Source organism: Stegastes partitus, unplaced genomic scaffold (assembly GCF_000690725.1).
Source record: "Stegastes partitus isolate 25-593 unplaced genomic scaffold, Stegastes_partitus-1.0.2 Scaffold394, whole genome shotgun sequence".
Lineage (NCBI taxonomy): Eukaryota > Metazoa > Chordata > Actinopteri > Pomacentridae > Stegastes > Stegastes partitus.
The window spans coordinates 359342-381866 of NW_007578125.1; the positions used below are offsets into that span (position 1 = coordinate 359342).

The window sequence follows — 22525 nt, forward strand, 5'->3', positions numbered from 1 at the left end:
TCAGATTCCATTTTTTTTTTTTGGGGGGGGGGGGATACAATCAATTTGTTAATTGCATTGTTTAAAAATGCCCTTTTGATTTTAAATCTGTTCATTGCTGAGCAACACTTTCACTTCATTTTTACAAAAAAGCAAAAACAACAACAAAAAAACCCATAATAAAAGTACATGTGGTGGTTTATTGGGTGATCACGTGTAATATTATTATATTATTTAATATTATATTATTTTATTTGTTTTCTGTTTTTCTGTACAGTGTCCTTGGGTGTCCAGAAAGGCGCTTTTAAATAAAATGTAGTATTTCTATTATTATTATTACTTCTTAGGATGCATCCACACTTACAAGGTTTCGTTTTAAAAAGCCATTCTACAGTGAACACGATCTCTGTCCAAACAAGCATTCTGGCATCATTCTTTGCTTGGACCATCGACAAGGTAGCTCTGTCCCTGAAAGTGACAAACGCAGACGTCTTTGTTCTGCGTCAGAAAAGGTCACATTTTACAGACGTGACAAATCAGAGTAGGACACAATGTGACTGAATAAGAAAGTGGGGCGACAATGCAACCACAGAGTTTTCAAACTAAACAAGGGTCCGCAGCTTTTTCAAAAGTCTCTCTTTTAGGGATCTTAAAGCACCAGTGTAGTGTGGATGACAGTCCTAAACACAGCAGGAGTTATGTGTTTTAAAATGAAAAGGCTATGCCTAACGTCTTGGATTCTTCTTGTCAAGGTGAGAACATAATCCCTCCTAAAACCACAAGCTGTTAAAAGTACCTTCAATTTTACTGCCCACTTCGTGTAAACAATACAGCAGCTCCGCCATAATTTCTACTTTTACAAAGCTTTTGCATTTCATGTTGTTGTTGACGCTGCAAGGATTCTACTTCACATTTATACATTTTTGCAGTCACATACACCATTGCCACCCACAATGACCTCAAAAAATCAAAAAATTTTCAACAAAAACTGAAAATGTAGAGGCTTTGTTAAAAGTAAAATTACTGGCAGAGTTGTTCTATTGGAATGCAGCAGATTTCACAGGTGTACTAAATCAAGTGGCTGGGGAGCATTCCTGTTAATTAGTGAGCTGATAAGGTACTGGCAGGCTGACTGCCGCTTCATGTCAGGATTATTAAAGTGAACTGATAGTGAACCCATACTTTCTACAAAATAACAAAACTTATACTAATTACTCTGTGTCTACCTTCCCCAGTGATGCGAGGATAAATAGTAAATATGAAGGTATTAAAACAATAATTAAACCAAATGAAACCATCTCTATCTCACAGCCTGGGAAAATCTAATAATACACTAGTTTTCAAACTTGTACGTGCCTGTGATTGTTAAATTCTTTCTCACAGCTGTTGCAGATCAAACTTATCGTTTCGGGAAGACACAACAACCTCCATGTATACCATCCATCCTTATTAAATATGCATAATTATCAAGCGAATGCCAGAGGAAGGAACATGGTCTGGAAGAAATTACCTAAATAGTTTGACTAACAGGCAAATATCCAACAAGAAATGATGCAAACGATAAGCAGTTATTTATTTCTTCTAATCAACTCCCCTGAATGAATTAAACAAGATTTTTAAAAACATGCATGTACCTCAGTTTGTTAAAAATGAGCGTCTGATATAGAGATGGAGAAGTAAAGAGGTGCCTGAGATACATTAGGCAACATGCCTCTCTGTGGTATGTATCTAAGTGGTATTGATTTATCTCAGGCAAAGTTGAAATTAAAGGTGCTGAAAACAAAGTCAGGCAAAGTTACGAAGGGCACTCATTGGGAATGCAATAAACAGTGCCGTCTATTTATGGTTGTAATGATGTGTACCATTAATCTCTTGTAAGCCATGAAAAAAGGAATTTCTTTGGGGATAATAGAGCACACAAACACAGAGCAAACACTGCACTGAGGGAAGACTAAAAGCCAGCAAGCAGTCAATGAGAATCAAATTACTTTGTTTCTGTGATGTATCTCAAAACACAGGGTTACCAAGGACTGCAGCTAGAAGGAGATCATCGAAACAATACGAAAACATTAATAAAACTTGAAGGATGTGTGCATATCAGTCCAGGGCTACCTTCACAATAAAGCTTTTTCAGACATGGGATATGTGACGTTACTGTGGCGTCAGTTTGTTGAAGTGACAGCATTCTGAAAGTGGTGAAAAGAGCCACAGTAAATGCGCAATTGCTTCAAGTAAAATTAGGAGGCGCACAAAGGGCTACCAGGGTGATGCTGCTGCTCACACTGAGGTTAAGGTTCAGAATTTCTTGTTTTTAATTTAATCTGTATTTAACCAGGAAAAGGCTCATTGAGATTAAAAATCTCTTTTTTAAGAGTTTCCTGGCCAAGGCATGCAGCAGCACAATCGACAGACAGACAAGGTCACAACAGCATCCACACAAACATCAGACTCATTATATATGGTGAAATTAAATTTAGAAGATAAGAAATCAACATATCAGCAGAGATCAGAAACATAACTATCAAAAATAATCATCTGTCAAAACATCTACAGACTGATGTCTCTGCCTTCGAGTCAGTTAAGAACACTTTAAAAGAGTTTAAAGAGACCAACTCTTGAAGTTTAAGGTCTTTTTGCAAAGTTGCTGGCCAGGACTGGGTGTGACCAGACGAGAACCCCTGCATCGGCCTACGTGTGAGGGGTTGTGGGTATTTTTTGACCCTATCTTGCAGGGGCAACTGTAGGTTCCTGTTGTCTGCAGCCTCCACCAGGGGAGGTCTGTAGGTGCAAACAGAGGCCCAGGTGGTCACAGACTAGCATGCCTTGGGAGACCTGCACGGAAGCCATGAGGACAAAAACGGAACGCAAGGAGGATCCATGATCAAGGTATGATCGGCTGCTTATGGACCAGGAAGAGAGCATGCTTGGGGTTTATTCAGACAACTAAATTTTGTATTTCGTTATGTGCTTCTGTAGCAGTTTGCATCTGGTTCATGTGAATGAAAAGCTGTTGATTTGGTGTCTATCACTGGTGTAGATTGCTGTTGTTTTCTCACCCAGGCCTATAGTACATCAAGTGACATAAGGCATAATAATACACTAATGAACAAAAGACAATCTTGGAACAAAAGATTTAACTGCAGCTTACAAAATGCGACTGTGTGCAACACTTCACCTGTCTGAAGTAAAGATAAGTACAACACCAGAGTAACAAGTAGATGGAAATGTAGCAGAAGTAATGCATTTTAAAAATAAAACGTGTGACAATAGGTTAGTTTGAACGTAGACCCAAGTCTCAGTATTCAGATGCAGACAAAAGACGAGGAGGACACCTGCTGAATTTTAATGACGTGTGATTGCTATTAAAACAGATTCTCAACAGCACCAACGATCACTAGACCTGAAAGGAAAACCCTAACCCTGCAACACAATCAGCTCCTAAATGGAGAATTCAATAGACCAACGACACCCTTGATCTGCCTGGACTTTTCAACACTGCTGGTAAAGAACTCTGACGGCAGATTTTCTTGTTTGATGAAGCAAGAGCTGAAGTCTTTCCCCTGAATATCAAGTGCTTAGATGAAAACCAGGTTCTGCTCACTGAAAGGCAGAATCAAACACGTGAAGGCTTGTTGAGTGGGGAGGATTGGGGGAATCGAATGCAGGCAACATCAGGATGAGCCACGATTAATTTTCAGTACAATCATTCAGCCAATATAGCAGCTTCTGCTAAAAATCGCTGCATTTCCTTGAATGCTCCAAACACAATGGTGGACTTAACCACTGCAAGCTGCCGAGGAGACCTGAGATCACGATTCATTTGTGTGCTTTGTGTGTTCTGACAGAGTTGTGAAATGATCTGCAAAGACAGACAGGAAAATGCTGAAGAGTGGTGGAAGCTGTAATTATCACCTCTGGTGCTTTTCAAAAGGGTTGAAATTTAGACAGTGAAGAGGTGGAGATACTTTGTGATGCCACTCATACAGGCACACACAAACACACACACACACACACAAACCTGTAGGCTCTCTTGGAGTTGTCTTCGCTGTCGTCCTGGTAGTCCTGAGTCTCTGTGCTCAGCTGGAGCTCATTTTGACTGCTCTGCTGAAGAAGCCCGTTCGTCTAAATCAACAACAAACACTCGCCTTAAAAACATATACAAAAGGGCAATGCTCTTGGTTAAATTATTAGACAAACACCACTCCTATGTATGCACTGGCAGAAGAAATGTGACAAGCTTAGCAGTGCATAGAATGGAAACGAGGGAAGAAATCTAATCTTGCTCTAATGATCTTGATAAATAAATCTATCAGTTGTAATGCTCTGTTAGACTTTGCATTTTCTTTGTTTATTCGGTACACACACACACAAAAAAAATGCAATTTGTAGTTTCGAGCGGAGCTGTGTGTTACATCCACTTCCTTAATCTTAATACATCTTAATTCCCATCTGTCTGTTTGTCCTATAAATCAAACTACTTTGCGTCTACCACACTAGTAACCCCTGAACAAATAGTGGATGGCATTAAGAGAATAACAATAGTATTTCATGAGACCTTGAGCTGTTCACAAGTATAGACTTGTCATTACGTCAAAAAAGCAAACATGCATATTTCCTTAAGTCAAGTAACCTCTAATCTACTCTAAAGGTAAGCTATTTACATTGTATTATTTAGGGAATTTGTAGAAAACATAGAATATCACAAAATGAATTTAAAAAAATAAAATAAAAATGTATATATAAAAGCAGAATCCCAAGAACTGATGAAGCCACTCTATACTTGTATAGAGTGGTTACTGCGCCAATTTTGGCACATTAACCATCTATACACTACTGCACTGTAATTTCATTAGAATTTCAAGAGAAGCAGCGCTTGTGTCATCAGTATGCAGATCTGTGCTGTCGTTGGCTCCAAGTGCAATCTAATCATCTGCTCTACAGAAGGGCTGTGCTGTAGGACAAAACTAGTAATCTGAAAGACTGAAATCACTCTTAAATGTCTTTATTGAACTAATTGCCCATGTTAATATATTCGCTGAGGGATCTTCGACTCACCACTTCAGCACTGGGAACATGAAGCAGATTTGGGGGATGGTAGCTGGAGGAGAGAGCCTGAGACTCCAGGGTGCTGGAGTCCTGCAGCTGCTGGACGGTGGAGAACTGCGGCTGATTGTAGCTCGGTTCGGCGATGGTGAAGCCTGGAAGGAAGCCAACGGACAATAATCAGTCTGTTGAATTATTACATTTAAAGGCACTAGAGTTGGCTGATAACATTGTTGTCTCTAAATTGAATTTTGGGAATAATATTGTTGTGGAACTTTCCACTGAATAAACACGCTTACATTTTTGGCTGAGAAACTTTGTAATTTCGTGAGCAAAGGAAGAACTTGGAGAATAAAAATGCAAAACAATATAAAACACGGTCTGATGCTGCAGCATTTAACAACTAAAGCACATCCACAACCCAGCACAAATGCAGTTAGCAAATCAATAAAGTAAAACTCTTCCTGTCAGCAACAACAAAAAATAAAAAATAAAATAAAAATAACATTAGTGCAAAGCAAAAAAAATATCCGTCAGAAACTCGGCCGCATTGATTTTTAAATGACATTCATCACTCTGTGAAGCTCTCTGACCGGCAATGGAATTACAGTCTGTAGCGGAAAGAGGTTCGATGAAGTGCTGCTTAGAGTCTGTTATTGAACGTTATGTGACAAATTGTCCAAAACACAAGCTTAAACAGGAAAAAAGTAAATATAATGTGACGATGATGGCTTTTGAAGTGATGCCGTTATTGCACTTGGATAACTGCCGATTCAGTGCTTTGAGATACTTCAGTTGCTGATATATGACAGCTAAAACTGTTCCTGCATGTAACAGTAGCTAGTTAACTACTTGTAGCTTAACACCGATCAGCCACAACATTAACTGACAGGTGAAGTGAGTAACATTGATCATCTCATTGCAATGCAATTTTCTTATGGGAAACCATGATTCCTTGCATTTATTTCGAAGCAAGGACACTGCAAGACACCTACTGAGGTTCTATGTCCATGAAGTATAAGATTTGTTTAGCAGGGGGATGAGAGGATCAGGTGCAGATATCCCAAGTAAACAAAAGATACTTATTGTTTAATGAGTATTGCAGCAGCATGCAAAGAATTTTTAATGCTTGTCAAGCAAACGGGGATATCTGCTTTTAATAAGCAAACACGATAAAAAGAGCATGTTTGGTCTGTGAAACAACAACTACTCCTTTAAATTCCGTTTCCATATTCAGCCTAAATGTAACTGAAACACTGTCTGGATATAGCTGAACCGCTAATTAACCTTTCAAAGCTATGAGTTCCAATTTGGGTTCTTCAAACACATTTAAACACCCACATCTGTGTCTCCATATGCTAAAAGCTTCTTCTGGGTATCATTAAGGTTTGTATTGTTGAACAAAGTTGCAGTGTGGGCTTATTTGTTCTTTGACACTTTTAACAGCCGCTAATTTCGTAGCAGACACAGTGCGTGAACCTCAAATGAAGCAAAGCGAAGACACCTGCGAACTTAGTGCCGCGGCGATTAACGAAATGAGATTCTGAGTTAAGTTAGGTGACTCATTCGAGCAAACACAGCATGATACAAATAGCAAAACAATCTAGGGTATCCTCCAGAGGACCCCTGGGATCATTTGTTGTAGCACTTCAACCACAGTAATTAATCATGTATCAGATGCATTCGCTCCAGTGGTGGAGGGTGGGAGGTAAAAAGTCCTAATCTAGAGCTCTCCTATTGCGGATACGCTCTTAAAAATTTGATGACAACAAGGCCATATGGCTTTATCTTTAAAATGATGAAACTACACTATGTCTGTTTTGCTCAGATTTAATGATTATAGTGGCTCCTGGGAGAATACAAAATGTAGATATGCATCACAGATGCATGATGTTTGTTATGTTGCCTTCAGCAGCTTCCCAAATTCTGATTACACAGGACTCCTGCCGGACAGAAGCGTCAGCTGGCATGGTCGCAACGTGGGAGTGAGGCAGCAACCGTATGTTTGAGAGCACTGCATTGGCTGAAGAGTTGTGCAGGGAGGCAGAAAAGAATGGAGACAAAGAGATGCAAGTCACTTTTGCAGATAGTTCATGTAATATAACCAAACTAACTGTTCAGTTTGTTGTGGGAATTGTAGTGAGAGCAACAATTACTCTTTCCGTTGACAGCATAGTGAAGCTGAAAGGAAGCTTATTTCATCATCCATCCATCCATCATCTATACACCGCTTTATCCTCTGTATGGTCACGGGGGGGCTGGAGACTATCCCAGCTGACTCAGGGTGAAGGCAGGGGACATCCTGAGCAGGTTGCCAGTCTATTGCACGGCTATTTCATCATTAATGTATTTTTGAATGATTTCTGTAAATGCTAATTTATAATACGAAATGTCATTTATAATATGATTGCATTTCACTATGCTTTATCAATAAACTCTTCCAGCAAGAAAACACTGAATGCTAATTACTGCCTATATAAATTAGTTGCTACCGCTCATATATTCACATCACACAAACCTGTCTTTGGTGCAACACAGAAAGACACAGTACACACAAACTTTCTCCCTCTTTGTCAAAAACATGCACATGGACACACATTAAATTGTATGAAGGTTGATCTAAAGGTCACACTGCTCACGGTGTTAGTGCCTAGAGTTCATCACAAGCACACACCATCATGAGTCAGGGTGTTGTGTGGTCAACAGTGGGACCTGTGTTGTACGCGTTTTGTATTCTGGTGGGTGCAGATGTGTGATTCTGATATCAGTCAGCTGCCCAAGAAAAGTCAAAATCATTTTGAGGATCATCACAGGTGACGAGAGGGGGATTGGCAGCTACCACCGAGGGAAACAAAAGTATTTTTCACAGGCCGCAGTTTCCAAAACTGCACATCGAGCATCATGCCAGGAGCACAGCGAGGACACGCTTGTTGTTGTCTTCAGCACTGATGTGGTGCCTCTGAAAATAATCCCCCAGGATTGGACTGTGACTTATTCCTCTTCCCTTATCTGAAATCTAAGCTGAGGGATCACTGTTTAGATTCAGTTCAAGGGATGGTGCTTGAAATGTTTAGGTAATGGAACTTCCAGGGAGAGTTACAAGCAATGCAGCAGCATTGTGTTGCTGCACAAGGAGGCCACTTTAACAGGGATGGTGGTCACATTTAAATCAGGCACGGTTCCTGTTTTTTTACAGACAAAGTCTACTGACTTTTTCATCAACTCTCATATTTTCATGCATTACAAACAAAATAAAGTCTGTCAACTGCTTCAGTCAAATAAATTCGGAAGAGAAAAGCTTCCATGGGTGAAATTTGTGAGACAGTTGTCACTGCTTGTGTTTGTACCTTGCGTTAGAGCTTGCTGGTCAAATGCAGGCTGGGGAAGTGCTGGTGTCTCAAACTGGCTGATATTCTGAGGCAAAGCATGTTGGGTAGTCACATATGAGTCTGTCAATGCAAAGAAAGAGATGCAAAGCGAGAGATTAGTTCGGTTTAAGCACTTATACAAACAGACTGGAGGGACATTTCCACTGTTTACCTTTTAGTTAGAACTTAAAGCGTAGTTAAACAGCAGACTATTTACTTTACCACATAGTTAATCATGCAAAGTTATGCAAACAGAGATAAATTTAGTATGGTGATATAAAGCTCAACGATTACAGACCATGAACATGACAAGGGGGTGTAGACTGGGGCCAGCTTGTTGCTGCTAGCAGTGCTTTTGGGGATTTTATGGAAATACAACATTCTGTGAACTTTACATTTAAACACTGTACATTTGCATGAAGGGTAAATTCTAAAATAGCTGAGGTTTAAGAATACAGAACCTCACTAAAAGACGTGCATTTTATAGGTCATTTAGTTACAAGATAATTCTGAACTATCAACAAAAGTTCACTTTGAAAAACATGGAGTTTTCAGAGGTCAACTGGGCTCATCTGACTTGTTTGTGGAGAGTAAGAAATCATTTTTTAGATTTGTTACTCTCCACCAGATCTTGGTCATTATAGAGGTTACATAATAACCCAAACAAATTAAGACTATCACACAAACAAACAGAACTTTTTAAAAAAAAATTTTATATCACTTATGCCACTCTTGTTTAATGGCATGAGGTAAATAAGTACATAAAAACAGACTTTCATTACTTCGTTTAAGTGTCAACAACATCAGCGTTTCTATGATGGATGACTGAGCCCCTGGATGGATTGCATAATCAGGTGACAGCATGTTGTGGTGGCTGAAGGCCGTGCTGCAGGGCAGTTGTTCAACTAAGTTGCATGCATCCATTACAGTGATATTATTAAAAGTATAAAGCGACATCTTTTGCAGTCATGGATGTTGAGGTAGCATGCATTAAGCCGCTCTTACCTTCTCCTTGTACTAGAGGTTGGTCAGTCAGCGGTGCCTCCAGTGTCACCTGCTGGCCTCCGTTCACAACCTCCGTCTGGCCCAGTCCCAACATGCTTTGCTGCTCTGCTGTGGTAGCAGGGGCTTGTTGGAGAGAGTCTCCCTCTATTTCCACTTGCATATCATGGGCCACAGAGCCTGCTCCCAAGGGGTCCTCTGCTGACTGGGGTTGTAGCTGTTGGGCCAGTTCATACCTGGTTCAACAAGAACAAATTAGAAAGTCAGGGCCTTAAAAACACAGGTCTGATTGATGGAGTTTGTGCACAACAAGGACAATGTCATCCAACACAAGTTCAAACCTGTGCGTCTTCATGTGCTTCCTACAGTTGGGTGATGACTTGAAGGTCTTCTGGCAGTAGGGGCACATGTAAGGTCGCAGATCACTGTGGGTAGTCGTGTGGCGACGCAGGCTGCCGCTGGTGGTGAACGTTGTGTCGCACATCAGACACTTGTACGCCTTTAGGCCCGAGTGTGTCCGGATGTGAGCTTTGAGGACTCCTGACGAGGCAAAACCGCGACTGCACTGCAAACACTTGTAGGGCCTCTCACCTGTATGAGACCTGAGACAATAAAAACACACACCTTAGACGTCAAATTTCAGTTTCAGTATTTCATTTTTAGTGGGATCAGGAGCAGAAATAGCATATTGAAAATGTGTTCTTTAATGTAAGTTCTTGGGGGATGATGAACAAACCAAACACCTCTTTAGAACAAAGTGGAAAGTTACTATTCTTGAGCTGCCATGACAATGTAATTTCTGGTCAACTTAAATCAAATTCCGTCATTGCACTGGCTCAAAATTGGATCCTCGGTGGAATATACAAGCCATAAGTTTAACAAAGACAAAGACGCGGTGACCTTCCAGAGGCACTGCAAGGATACCAGCCCATTATTCTGATTAATCTCCCGATACCAAAATGAAGACAAAAAAGTTGGAAGTGTGTCATAAAAGGAAAGGTTGAAAGTCTAACAGTTTATCCATAAATAATGTACGTTTTACAGTTAATCCAACAAAGTCCTTGTACTGTTCATCTACGTGTGGTAGCAAACCAAGGACATTTACATACAGTGTATACATTTGCAGAAATAGTGATGAGACCATATTAACAGGCTGCTATGATGACTCAGTGGGAAACTGTAGGTCTTCTTGGACAAATGCTGCATTTGACGCAGTTGTTTTTCTATCCAGTCTATTCATCTTCAAACAACCATGCACCTTCCCTTCACCCTCTCCTGACTCGCAACTATTTGCTTTACCTTCCCTAGGCATTTTCTTTCCATCCTCACGATTTCTGTGTATTCTTGCATGCTTGTATCATTAATCCATCTGTCTAAGCTGGTAAGCGCTTTAGGTGAACTCCTTCTGTTTTCAAAAGCGCTATACAAATATAACTAACTGAACAAATCCATCTCCTCTATCGACATGTCTTTATTAATCTTTGCTTTGCTCCACTATTCCCCCTCTTGGTTCTTGGAGAGCTCATATCATAACCTAAAGTAACCTCATTAAATCTCTTCTCAGTAGTTGTCTGAGATGATTATCTGGGCGACGTTTATGAGACACCACGTCTACAGTTTGTTTTATTACTCCTCGGTTACCCTCGACGGCCAGATTGTAACAGTTTATAAGTAGTTTAGATTTCTGAGATGTGCTGCTCTGACTTCCATCGATCTTCTAATGGTACAGCTAAATCCATTCTTTGCTATACAGAGAGATGACCTCATGTTCAACTATATTTCTTTTGGGGTACACCACCCTCAGAGAGACTCACCCTCTGGGGACCAGAAATAACCACAGAAGTGAGTTGACATGAAGGATACTGCCCTCAGTTGGTTGAAGTCCTACTTGTCTAACAGAACTACCAGTTTTATTTAGTTATTTAACCTTTATTTTACCAGGTAAGCTAGTTGAAAACAGGTTCTCATTTTCAATGACAATTATTTAGTGGTAATTTTCAATGGTGGTCTCTTTTTTTTTTAACCCTCTGAATCCCAAAGACTACCAGCAGGTTTAAAAGGTAAATTATCTTTAATTTTTTTAAATCATTAAAATGATACAATGTATCAAAACCAGAAATTGCAATATAAATAAATAAATAAGCAGATAAAAGCAGCAGATTTTCAATATTCCAGCAGTCTTAACCTAATCATTTGTACAGTGCACTTCTGTTGAGAAAACATCTAAATCTAAGCTTCAAACTTTAAACGCGTTTCATTTAAAAATTTGCCAAAAATAAAACATTTGCCCCAATCTGACTCTGTGAAATGTGCTCTTTGGTGCACCTGACAATTCAGGAGTAGCTCAGTTGTGGTCCACAGTCACATGACAAAAATGCAAGCACTGTTTGGCTGAACTGGGTTGAACTGCAGGCTGTGTTTATACAAAGTAAGCAGGAGACAAGTATGAAAGTACACATGTAAGCAGCAAAATATCTATAGCATGAACAGCCAGCATTTATTCTAGTATTGGTAACACCTGTGTGCGCTTAGGAAGATTTTGCACATCTTGATTCATCTTTTTTTTTTTTATTTTTTTTTTTACATTTAGTTTTATGATTTATGTTATTGCAACAGTCAGACTTTCTGAGTTCTTTCTACTTCCAGGCATCTTTGTGCTGTTTCCATAGAGGGGCACAACTTTATATTGAAGGATATAACGAGGGCACAGTGAATAAAATCAGGTTAGGAGCAAAACAGGTCGAAAAACCCATTCACAGGATTAACAAACAAGTCATAAAGTAAGGTAGTATAAATAAGTAAATAAAGATTATCTCAAAAACTAGGTCTCTCCTTAACAGCTAGAGAGGGCTATACATGCTTTTATATAGTAATAATTGCAATTTCCTGTCGAAACCAAGGTTCCTACTTCTGTTGGAGAAAAAGGGAGTCGCTTAGCAGTTAGACAAAACATAAAATATTCCATACCTGCTCCTTGAATTTTCTAATTCTATATTTCAACAAGCGGTAACTATAACTTGTTGTGGGTTTAATGAAGAAGTCGGTTTGCTCTCAGATTGGTTTTAAAGGTTCTCCACCCAGAGTAACTTTAATGCACCTGCCCTCAAAAAGTCATGATACTTTACTCTTTTAGATGATGATCTGAAAATACAGTATTACAAAGAGTCTTTACCTGACATGCTGTTTTAGATGGCTTGACTTCTTATAGGCCTTACTGCAGAACTGGCATTTGTATGGCCGGTCATTGCCCACCACGTCCAGGTACTGCTGGAAAGCCAGGCGAGGGTTCTGGGATGGGATGAGACCTGTTGAAATTAAAATGTGAACAATCAATATTCAGCTGAACTGAACAAGAAGGGAAGTAACTGAACATTGCATTCCATTTTATCCCAAAGGTAACGGAAAAACTTACTATCTTGAAAACAGACACAACATGCACTCGTATTTACATGAATGTTATAGTCAACACATGCACTCACCAAAGTCCGTGATGAGGATGGGTTCATGCAGGGGGATATCAGGTAGAGGTAGGTTGCTTTTGGACACTTTGGCTTTGTTGGTTTTGCGAGGAAACTTGTGCTTCTTCTGTTGCAAGCTTTTGAAGTGAGAAGCGATGTGTGTTTTCCGGTGGCCTGACGTACGAAAGATCTTGTCACAGTGAGGGCAGGGGAAAGGACGGACACCTGGGAAAAGCAGAGGGAAGAAAAAAAAAAAAAAAAAAAGGCCCTTTTGGAGAATTAACATTTAGAGAATTCGATTGATTCTGACATATGTGCTTCCAAAGATTCAAAATTGAGATAATATTTTAGGTAATCATCCTTAAATTGATCCAAACAGATAATATAAAACTCACACATAAACCAAAAATGTAACCTCTTGTAATTTTATTTAACATTGGCTACAAAAAGCTTACAAAGCCTTTGAGATAGCAGGAAACAGTATATTCCTCTATGAACCGATAATTACAGCACAATGAAACGTGACACAGATATGAAACTGTAAAAGCACAAAGCCATGGCGGAAATAAAGCTGAAAAAATATTTACCAAAAGCCTTAGTTTAGAGCAAGCACAGAACCAGAGCTAGAGTAAACACACCTAGCAAAGACAGCGCCATTACATTCAATTTAGAGAGATCAAAACTAATGCATAAATGCACAACATAATTAAACTGCTACAGTTTTTTATGGGGATTTATTTGTGTTTTTTTGCACTAATGTTGATATTTCATGTCCCGGTGAAGATCCTTTAAAATAATCTCTTTAAGTAGAAGAAGCATATACTAAATGATTGCAAATACATGATTACAAATGAGTGCTCAAGCTGCAGCAGCACCGCTATACTTACACAGCTCCAGCTTCTGCAATTTGTTGTGCAATTTACCATAACATATAACTGAATTGTAAATGATAGACGCAGCCAGGAAACGAAGAACGTACTGTCGAGAGCTCCTAGAGGTCTCCCTTACCCTATGCTTATACTGATTAGTTTGAGCAACAAGTGCATGATGTGACACAAGCAGCAAGTCAATAAAGTGCCCAAAAGTGTATTCAGTTGTTGTTTTACTTTGGCTTTAAGTGCTTCTCACCTGTATGCAGTCGCATGTGTACTTTCATGCTGCCAGAAGTGGAGAAGCACTTCAGACAGCACTGGCACTCAAAGGCCTTGATACCCGTGTGCGTTTTCATATGTGCTGTGAGGGTGCTCTTGACAGCGAAAGCTCTGAAGCACTGTTTGCACTTGAAAGGCTTCTCATGGGTGTGGATACGGATGTGACGCACGAGGTCGCTGGGTTTCTTGAACTCCTTGGAGCAGTACGGGCAGCCGTGCCAGCGGACACCGTCCTCCTCCCTGATGGATCCTGGACAGGACAGAAAAACAAAAACTACTGTCCAGCATCTCTGTATGTAACAAATCACTAATCATTCTATTTCACACATTTCATAAATAATTTTTTTTTTTAATTACAATTTGCATACTTATTATTTTCAATTGTTTCTCAGAACAGCCTGGGTTATACAGTTATCATTTGATATGATAATACTTGCAGATTTCTTATAAAAGCCTTTATATCAAGGGAAAAAAAAAATGAAATTGTTTTGTTTTTTTGCATGTATCTCATTATAAAACACTAGCAGCACAGATATCATTCCATAATTGTGTAGGAGTGATTGTTTGGATTATTGTGCATTGTTTGGCAAAATCAGAATTATGATGGTGGGATACTGTATGACTTTAAAATAAAAAATGTGTTTGGTGCTTAATGTAAATAACTGTCTTTGAACTGTGTACATACAGTAGCCTACATACAGGCTCATCATCAGGAGGGGCCCCCAATTTACCCCCCCCAACAGTCTAGGATTGCAACTGCCTACCAGTGACCAACACTCATCTTTTTACTACAACTGTTAAATCATAGCAATGAAAAGCAAACTCATTATTTTATGTTTATGTTTATTACAAAGTGGATGTAACGCTGGATTTCAACGATTTGCAGCACAGAGAAACAACCAGTAGGAAAAGGCTCTGCTGTTTATTTTGATACCACTGTGAAACAATACGGACTTATTCAGCAGCAGTCTGAAAATGGGTTAAGAAACTAGTAAACAAATTATTTTTGATAACTTCCATCTGTCTTCATAACTTTACTTAGGTGTGTGCAAACATGTAACAAGCATAATTCTAAACTCCAGTTCCACTATTTATTGTGTTCCATATCGATGCAGTAACGAGTTCATGAATACTTGCAACAACGCTTGCAAGTTTCATTTGTCCTACACATCACTCCAGTGAACAGTTTGACAGCAATGCAACCCAAAAGAAGGGATGTGAATTTAATTTCAGTGCACATTCAAAGGTTTTGATTAAGCAACTGAATTATACTTTGAACATATATTTGTTGGATTTACAGACAAATTCTATCTTTAATGGGATTTAAATATGACGGTGTTCCAAAGAGAAGAGGTAATCAGGAATTTAACTGAAAGACATCACCCAAACCAGATGAACATTCATTCATATGAAGTCCAAAACTCTACTCACACATTACCGCCCCTACCTGGCATTTGTATAGGTTTCTTAAAAATGCTCCTCTTCTTCTCTCTGGCTGGTTTGTCTGGACCTTGTACTTTCTTGCTTTCCGCAGCGGCACCTTCGTTGGTCTGGTTCTGGGACTCTCTGGATGTGGCGTCACTCTGAGGTTGGACCACGCTCAGCCCACTGTTCTCCAGCGCTTGCTGCAGGAACAGAAGCGCCACAGCTTAAAAGTAAAATACACACCAAGTGTGGGCAATGGATTTGAACAAAAGAAGTAACACAGTACTGTTCAGGGAATGCAAAACTTACAAATGTGTGCTACTTAGTTCTTTAAAATACAAAATTTAATCATATATTATTATTATTATTATTATTATCACTGACACGTAATATCGTTGCAAAAACTTGGCCATAAAAATAAAGCTGTGATTCAAAACCAAACCTCAGCATTAATCCCATCATACCATGTTAGGGACCAAAAGGTTACATTTAACTGTGCAGTAATGCTCAGCTTCCTGGTGCCAAATCACAATACTGTCTTTTTTCTCCTGAACAAATTATGTTTCCAGCACACTACCCTGCCATTCAGTCACCAAAGGAAAGCAACATGACAGATCGTATCATTTGATGTCAAACAAACATCATTTCAGAGACTTTTTAGTAGATTTATGGAAAACTTTTCTCCTTTTCATGTCTTTGTCTGTGACTTAATATATTCATACCCATTTAAATCATTTCCATGACTTTTATGCTGTCTGAATTTAAAACTGGAAATGTGTTTATGGAACTGTGTATTTGTGTTTGTCTGTTGGAGGTGCTAGCAAGTATGCACAAAGAGTTTTTGTAACATTTAGGCATCAGAGCAGAGGTGACGCCGTGAGATTACAATGATCTAAGGTGGCCGAGTGACACTTACCTGCAGGATGTCCTGGTTAATGGCAGTTTCCATGGCGATAGCTGGTTCTGGAGGCTGGGGCTGGGCTGTCTCCCCGCTGACCTGCTCTGACAACTCGAGAAGCTGCTGAATGACGTCTGTCACCCCCTCGCCACCCTCTGACCCTGCCGGGGCTTGACCTGATGCCTCCGTTTCCTATGTGAGGAGAGGAGGGGGAATAGAGAGAGAAGACGGGGAGTAGGAAAGACAACGAGGATGTGACAAAGGGTCAGGACAGGCCAACATTCAGGCCTGACTAAAATTTATTAGGGGTTCCCTGAAGCATCAAATGAACAAAGCACTGGCTATTATTGAGCAAAAGGTCAACGTCTGCCTTTGTCTTAATCGTTGACACTTAGACACACATAATTTCAAGAAAGACAATAAAATAAATACAGACATTGGTTATGTTCTGAGTGAGGCACACAGCAATTCCGCATTTCAAAACTGCAAATAAAAGGTAGCAATTAGTAACCTGCTAATGACAAAATAATGTTGACACATAATTTCCATTGATGTAAACAAGAGAGACCATCTATGCTGCACTTTAGGCTACGTGCCAGGTCGAATTTGGCAGAAACTATGCTTGATTGCTTTATGGCAGACGGAAAATTGTTTAACAGCACAAAACTGAAAGAGATTGCGGCTCTTTTAGTGTAAATTAGGCTGAAGCTTTTAGAGTTTTTGGCAGTTGAGTAGGTATTGAAGCGCTATTTTCAAAAAATACAGCATTATTATCCACCAGTAAAGAGCGAGACTTTTTTTAAAATCTCCTTTTCTTAAGGAGCAAAATTCTCTTCAGAAGTCGAAGCATTGATTGGATTGGAATAAAATCAAAGTCAAAATTTCCATAAACACTAGCAGTAATAATAGGTTTGAGTTAAAGCTACCAGCTCTGATAAATCAAGCAGGACTTTTAAGAAGTAAATCCAGCAAGGAATCGATTTGGGTGATAAGTCGTTTGATTGTCTGCTGTTGCTGCTCTGTATGACTTTTTAAATAAATCTCATTCTGAGCGCTATCTGAGCAATAAGCAACACAGGGAAAAGAAATGACAAAAATTACCTAACGTATAAAAATATGAAAAATTCAACAACTTGCCAGCAAAATTCATGCCAAAGTAACCTTTTTTAATACGGCACTTAAAAAGCATTAGAGCTTTATCTCTCTCTCCTTTTCTCTGATTAAAACACACACACACACCCACACACACACACACACGTGCGCTAAATGCTAACTCATAAATCCCAACTAATTTTGTAGCAAGGACTGCAGCGTGTCTCATTAACCTTATCCAGGCGGTTAAAAGACTGAGTACACTTGAACACAGTTAAAGCAGGTGGTGGGCTGAACTTCGCTTTTTTTCTTTGCTGTTTTGCTTCGTTTTAAGTTTGCTGCTCTCTTACCGAAGTGCTAGAAGGGACCTCGATCACAGAGATGTGCATCTTGCTGATGTGAGCGTTCAGGCTGCCCAGCTTCTTAAACACGCAACTGCAGTCCAGGCATGGGAACAGTGGCACCCCTTTGGTCTGGAAGAGGAAACAAACACACACAAGGCATTACTGCTTGCTGCTATGGATAGGTTTTGCTTCCATATCTGTGGCTCAGTCAAAAGCTGTATTTGAGTTTTTAATTATACAAGGTTGCAGAACCATGCCTCTTTCACGAAGCAGAACTGATGTTACTGCTTCGCACAGTGGAGACAGTATTAACTGACAAGGCTCGCAAGATCGAAGGTTGAATACAGGATTCTAGATCTCTTTTTCCACACAGTGATTGGCAGAGATTAATAAATACAACCACGTATGTCAGAAAATGCTCAGTTTCTGAGCTACAGATAGTGGCCCCTCTAGAAATATGGCCAGATGGGGCCACAGAAAATCTCAGGGGAACTTTGGATCTGTGGGTTTATGCTGAATATGCCTTTGGAGAACTTGGTGGAAGTAAAAAAAAAAAAAAATCCTGAGCCGGTGTGAGGACATTTGACAGTGTTTGGCAGATTTGTGGAGTTTTAACTTCTGGTGTCTGGAAAATCCTAGAAAATGAGCGAACATGTAAGTGAAGTAAGAAAGAAAAACTTTTAGATGATGTCAAAAATGCCAAAGAGATGATTTGAAATGCAAGGCTGAGTGTCCGTGTAGCGTTTTTGTGGCAGCATATTTTTGGAATTATTTCCAACAACAGCAAATGCAGTCAACTGAGGCTGCCTAGCACTGCGCCTGCCGTCTTTTAGCCAAAGCTCTTCTTGCTGAAAATCACTGAACTTGTCAGAAAGGTGCCAGCGTTGTCACTGTTGCTCCTTCTCAGGTGTCCAGTCAGAGACAGAACCTGTCGTCCTGATAACTGAGAAAATGGAGGAGAAACTTGCTCTAGCCGTGTCCATCTATCCAGAGCTGTACATATCAGACAGAAATGATCACAACAAGGGGCGACGCTGGTCTATCATACAATGGCAGTTAGAGTGGTGATATGGGGGTCAAGATAATGTTGTCATAGAAACCAAACCCATGTACAGTGTGGAAGCTCTTTTGTTCATGAAGACTGCACTTTTCTGCCAGAGAAAAATGCTTTATGAATACAAACCCTAAGAGCAGTTAAAAGAAATCCATAAGACTTGAGCATCTCACTGAAAAAAAAGAAGAAAAAAAAAAGTGTGATTGCTTTTTCATGAGTGACCATCCTCTGGTGAAGTGGAACATCGATGTCAGTGGACTGATTGTTCACAGGAAGTGTGGAAAGTAAGGTGTCTCTGGATGGATTTCATTTTAAGTATGTTTGTTTGAGTGTGAGGGAATATGAGAAAGCAAGGTGTTATCAGAGGTGTTAGGGTTAACGATGAGTGCACACTGGCGTGAAACATATAGGGAAGACGGTTGGGCACAGGAGGACTATAATTTTCTTGTAGTGGTTGTCACGAAGTGGGAGAAAAGGACTGTGAACGAGGGGACGGAGTTGGAAAACTGAATCATACGAAGAAGCAGCGAAGAGAGTGAAGTAGAGATGAATAAACTGACAAAGAAATCCTCACAGAAAGTCTATGGAAGATGAAGATGACAGAAATTGGACACCAATCAGTCATAATATCAAAATCAGTGACAGGGAAACAAGTATTATCTTGTTGCCATGACACCTGTCAAGGAGTGGGATATATTAGGCAGAAAGGGTCAGCAGTCTGTTTTTGGAGTTGATGCAAGAATAAGGATATTGTGTAGGATTCCCGTTATGTAGTGGTTATTAAAAAAAAACACAAAAAAACAGTGACCCAGTGGCAGGGTAATGAGCGCCTGAAGCTCACTGATGCATGTCAGGAGCAAAGGCTGGCGCGTGTGGTTCAATCTGACGGAAAAGCTGCCGCAGCACAAATTGCTAAAAACCTTATTGCTGGCTATGATGGAAGGGTCTCTGAACACACACAGTGCATCGCAGCTTGCTGTGTGTAGGGCCTTGTAGCTTCAGATGGGTCAGAGTGCCCATGCTGAACACTGCTAAAAGTGCCTGTAATGGGCAGGTGACTGCTGAACCACGGAGTGATAGAGAAAAGCGACCTGGTCTGTTACATCACGTTTTCTTTTTTTTTTTTTTCTTTTTTTTTTTAACAACGTGTCGACAGCCAAGTGTTGTATATCTTGGGAGCAAGCCGAAAGAGGCAGTGTGACGCTGTGGACAATGTCCTGCTGGGAAACCTTGGGTCCTGGCATTCATGTGGATGATACTCTGGCACGAACCACCCTTTCACGGCCATGGCATTCCCTGACTGCAGCAGCCTCTTTCAGCAGGATAATGCAACCTACTACACTGCAAAAATTGCTAAGGAATGGTTTAAGAAACTTGACAAGCAGTGCAAGGTGTCAACTTGGGATAAAAGTAACACAAAAAAATAGAATAGCATTCTCAGGCACATCACTCCTGGAAGGCATTCAAGTTCTCATGAAACATAACAGAAATGATTGTGTCAGGGTCAATGACACGAGAGAGAGAAGTCCAAACCATTGCACCTTAGATGTCTCTGCCCACCTGACCAATCGTGATGTGAAGTAGCTGTGAACAGCACATTACTGGTTTTGGAAAGTTTGAGCAAACCCTCTCCCTTAAAGTACACAGATTAGAGGCGGAGGCAGTTTCCAAAGTCATTCAAACACCCACCAAGTGGTTTTTACACAGTATCCTGGCATCTTAAGAACCACAATCAGTTGAAGTAGAGTAGCTGAAAGCATTTCAAAAGGATGGAGAATAAAGAATTTAGACTAAGAACACGCCTCTGGTACGGCTAATGCATTACTTAACAGATGCCATTTATATGCAGAAAGTGTTATTGTCTCAACATGCCACCAAGCCACATGACCAAACACTTTTTTGTAATGTAACCACAATGATTTTACTCCCCTGACTCCTCAGCATGCATCTGCTCATGCAATCTATTGCCAATAACTCCTGGCTATAATTTATTCATAAAGCCAGTCAATCATAAGGACAAACTCTACGCAGCACAGAAAAACTGAAGAACACTTGTGAAAATTAGATGCATTATTCAAATGACCCTGCCGTTTGGTTTTCCAAGAGTAATTCAATCAACTGTCCCCATCGCCAGCTTTTAGCATAGAGTATGCAATCATCTTATCCGGTAAGAAAACACACTTCAGTTTGTTCAAATGTATTATATTAAGAAATGACAAAAAAAAGAGAAAAAACAACAACAACAACAACAAAAACACTGAATACCAAATTAGCAGGTCAATTGACCAGTTGAACTACTGAAAGAAAACGCTTATGCATCATTTAACTTACACCTACAAACATGTTTGTTCTGGAGCACAAAGATTAGAGCAAAATCAGGCATTAAATATGAACTCCGATGCACTGATTCAACCTGGCTGCTGATTACAGCAAAGCATGCGTGAGGCTTTTTAGTCAGAGGCAGTCAATTAGAAAAGAAGTACCACAAAAATGCCGTCGCCGCAGTAGCAAAAGCGAGGCACTGATATATTAACACCAATTTCCTGTTATTCTAGTGTAGGTGTGGAATTTAGTCTGTATGTTGAAAAATGCTCCATTATATGAGCAAACAGATCACCATGACAAAGAATTTTGACTTTTTCGGAAGGTACGTTTCAGAAGATATAGACTAACTGTGGTGAAAAAATAAATGGTACATTTATTTCTCAGCTGGCACTAGCTGTGGAGAATGGGGTTGTCTGCTAACCTTTAGTTAAAATGTACACGCACTGGCCATTGTAGAGCACCCATTAATATGGACCTACTGCATCTCTTGGGATGGAGACCATTGTGTAGCTCTACAATCGAACAGCCCAGTTCAGGCTTGAGCCAGTCTGCTGAAACTGGTCATCAACCAGACACTAGATATTACTGCCACTATCAATCCACAGACCCCAGAAATGGACACCTACACACAGGAGAACTCATCATCCGCTGACATGAACAGCAGGGTTTCTCGGGAGGACTTTGATATGTGTACTTCTTTTGACCTTTAACCACAGTTTGGCACTAGGAGCACTTAAGTTTGCCACGAAGAATTGAGAGGGCACCGTGAGAGGCCAGAGTCCAGGCTAAATTAGGTGGAATAAATCAGACGTGTTCTCTGTGCAGCGCTTACAAAAGACAAAAACCAAATGAGGAACAAAGGACTGCAATTTCATCTCATTTCCTTTCAGACCGAAAGAATATGACAAGGTGTCCTGCTGCATTGAACGTAACAAGCTTTGGGCAGGAGGGCTGGCAATTCAGTGTGTGACTTAGGGAGGCTGACATCTAGGAAAACAGAATAAAAGAAATGATACCGAATTACAGAAAGCTGGGAAACAGCCTGAGAAGTCTCTGGAAGTATCTGATATTTCACCTGAGTAACAGCAAGCTGCATCACAGACATTTGAAACGCATGCGTGCAAATCCCTGACTTAAAAGCAATAACCATCTCAACACCTTCTTTTGCAGGTGGACTATGTGTTTGTAATCCAATCCACGTAATTTTAACTGATTACAAAGATCGGAGTCTAAAAATAGGAAACTAAGTGGCTTGGACTGATCTGCAACATTATTCTAGCGTTTTCTATGCAGCTGCCTCTCTCTGTCTGCAGCCACTCTGTCCTTCCAACAAACTACCTGTTCCACTACCTAACAGCCAATCAGCACTGAAAACTACTGTGCACA

The 22525-nt window shown here is 40.1% G+C and overlaps 1 protein-coding gene across 2 annotated transcripts in view; it reads right to left on the reverse strand.

The window, feature by feature from the left end:
- znf236 (zinc finger protein 236) overlaps nt 1-22525 on the reverse strand; it is a 68980-nt gene that overhangs the window by 33586 nt on the left and 12869 nt on the right. For both annotated transcript variants that reach the window (XM_008285286.1, XM_008285287.1), the window contains exons 7-17: nt 17767-17889; nt 16343-16516; nt 15449-15626; nt 13979-14251; nt 12872-13075; nt 12565-12697; nt 9734-9994; nt 9396-9628; nt 8370-8471; nt 5035-5177; nt 3998-4101 (exon numbers count right to left, since the gene is read on the reverse strand). In XM_008285286.1, the coding sequence (XP_008283508.1) occupies nt 3998-4101; nt 5035-5177; nt 8370-8471; nt 9396-9628; nt 9734-9994; nt 12565-12697; nt 12872-13075; nt 13979-14251; nt 15449-15626; nt 16343-16516; nt 17767-17889 (1928 nt within the window). The remainder of the gene's footprint in view (nt 1-3997; nt 4102-5034; nt 5178-8369; nt 8472-9395; nt 9629-9733; nt 9995-12564; nt 12698-12871; nt 13076-13978; nt 14252-15448; nt 15627-16342; nt 16517-17766; nt 17890-22525) is intronic.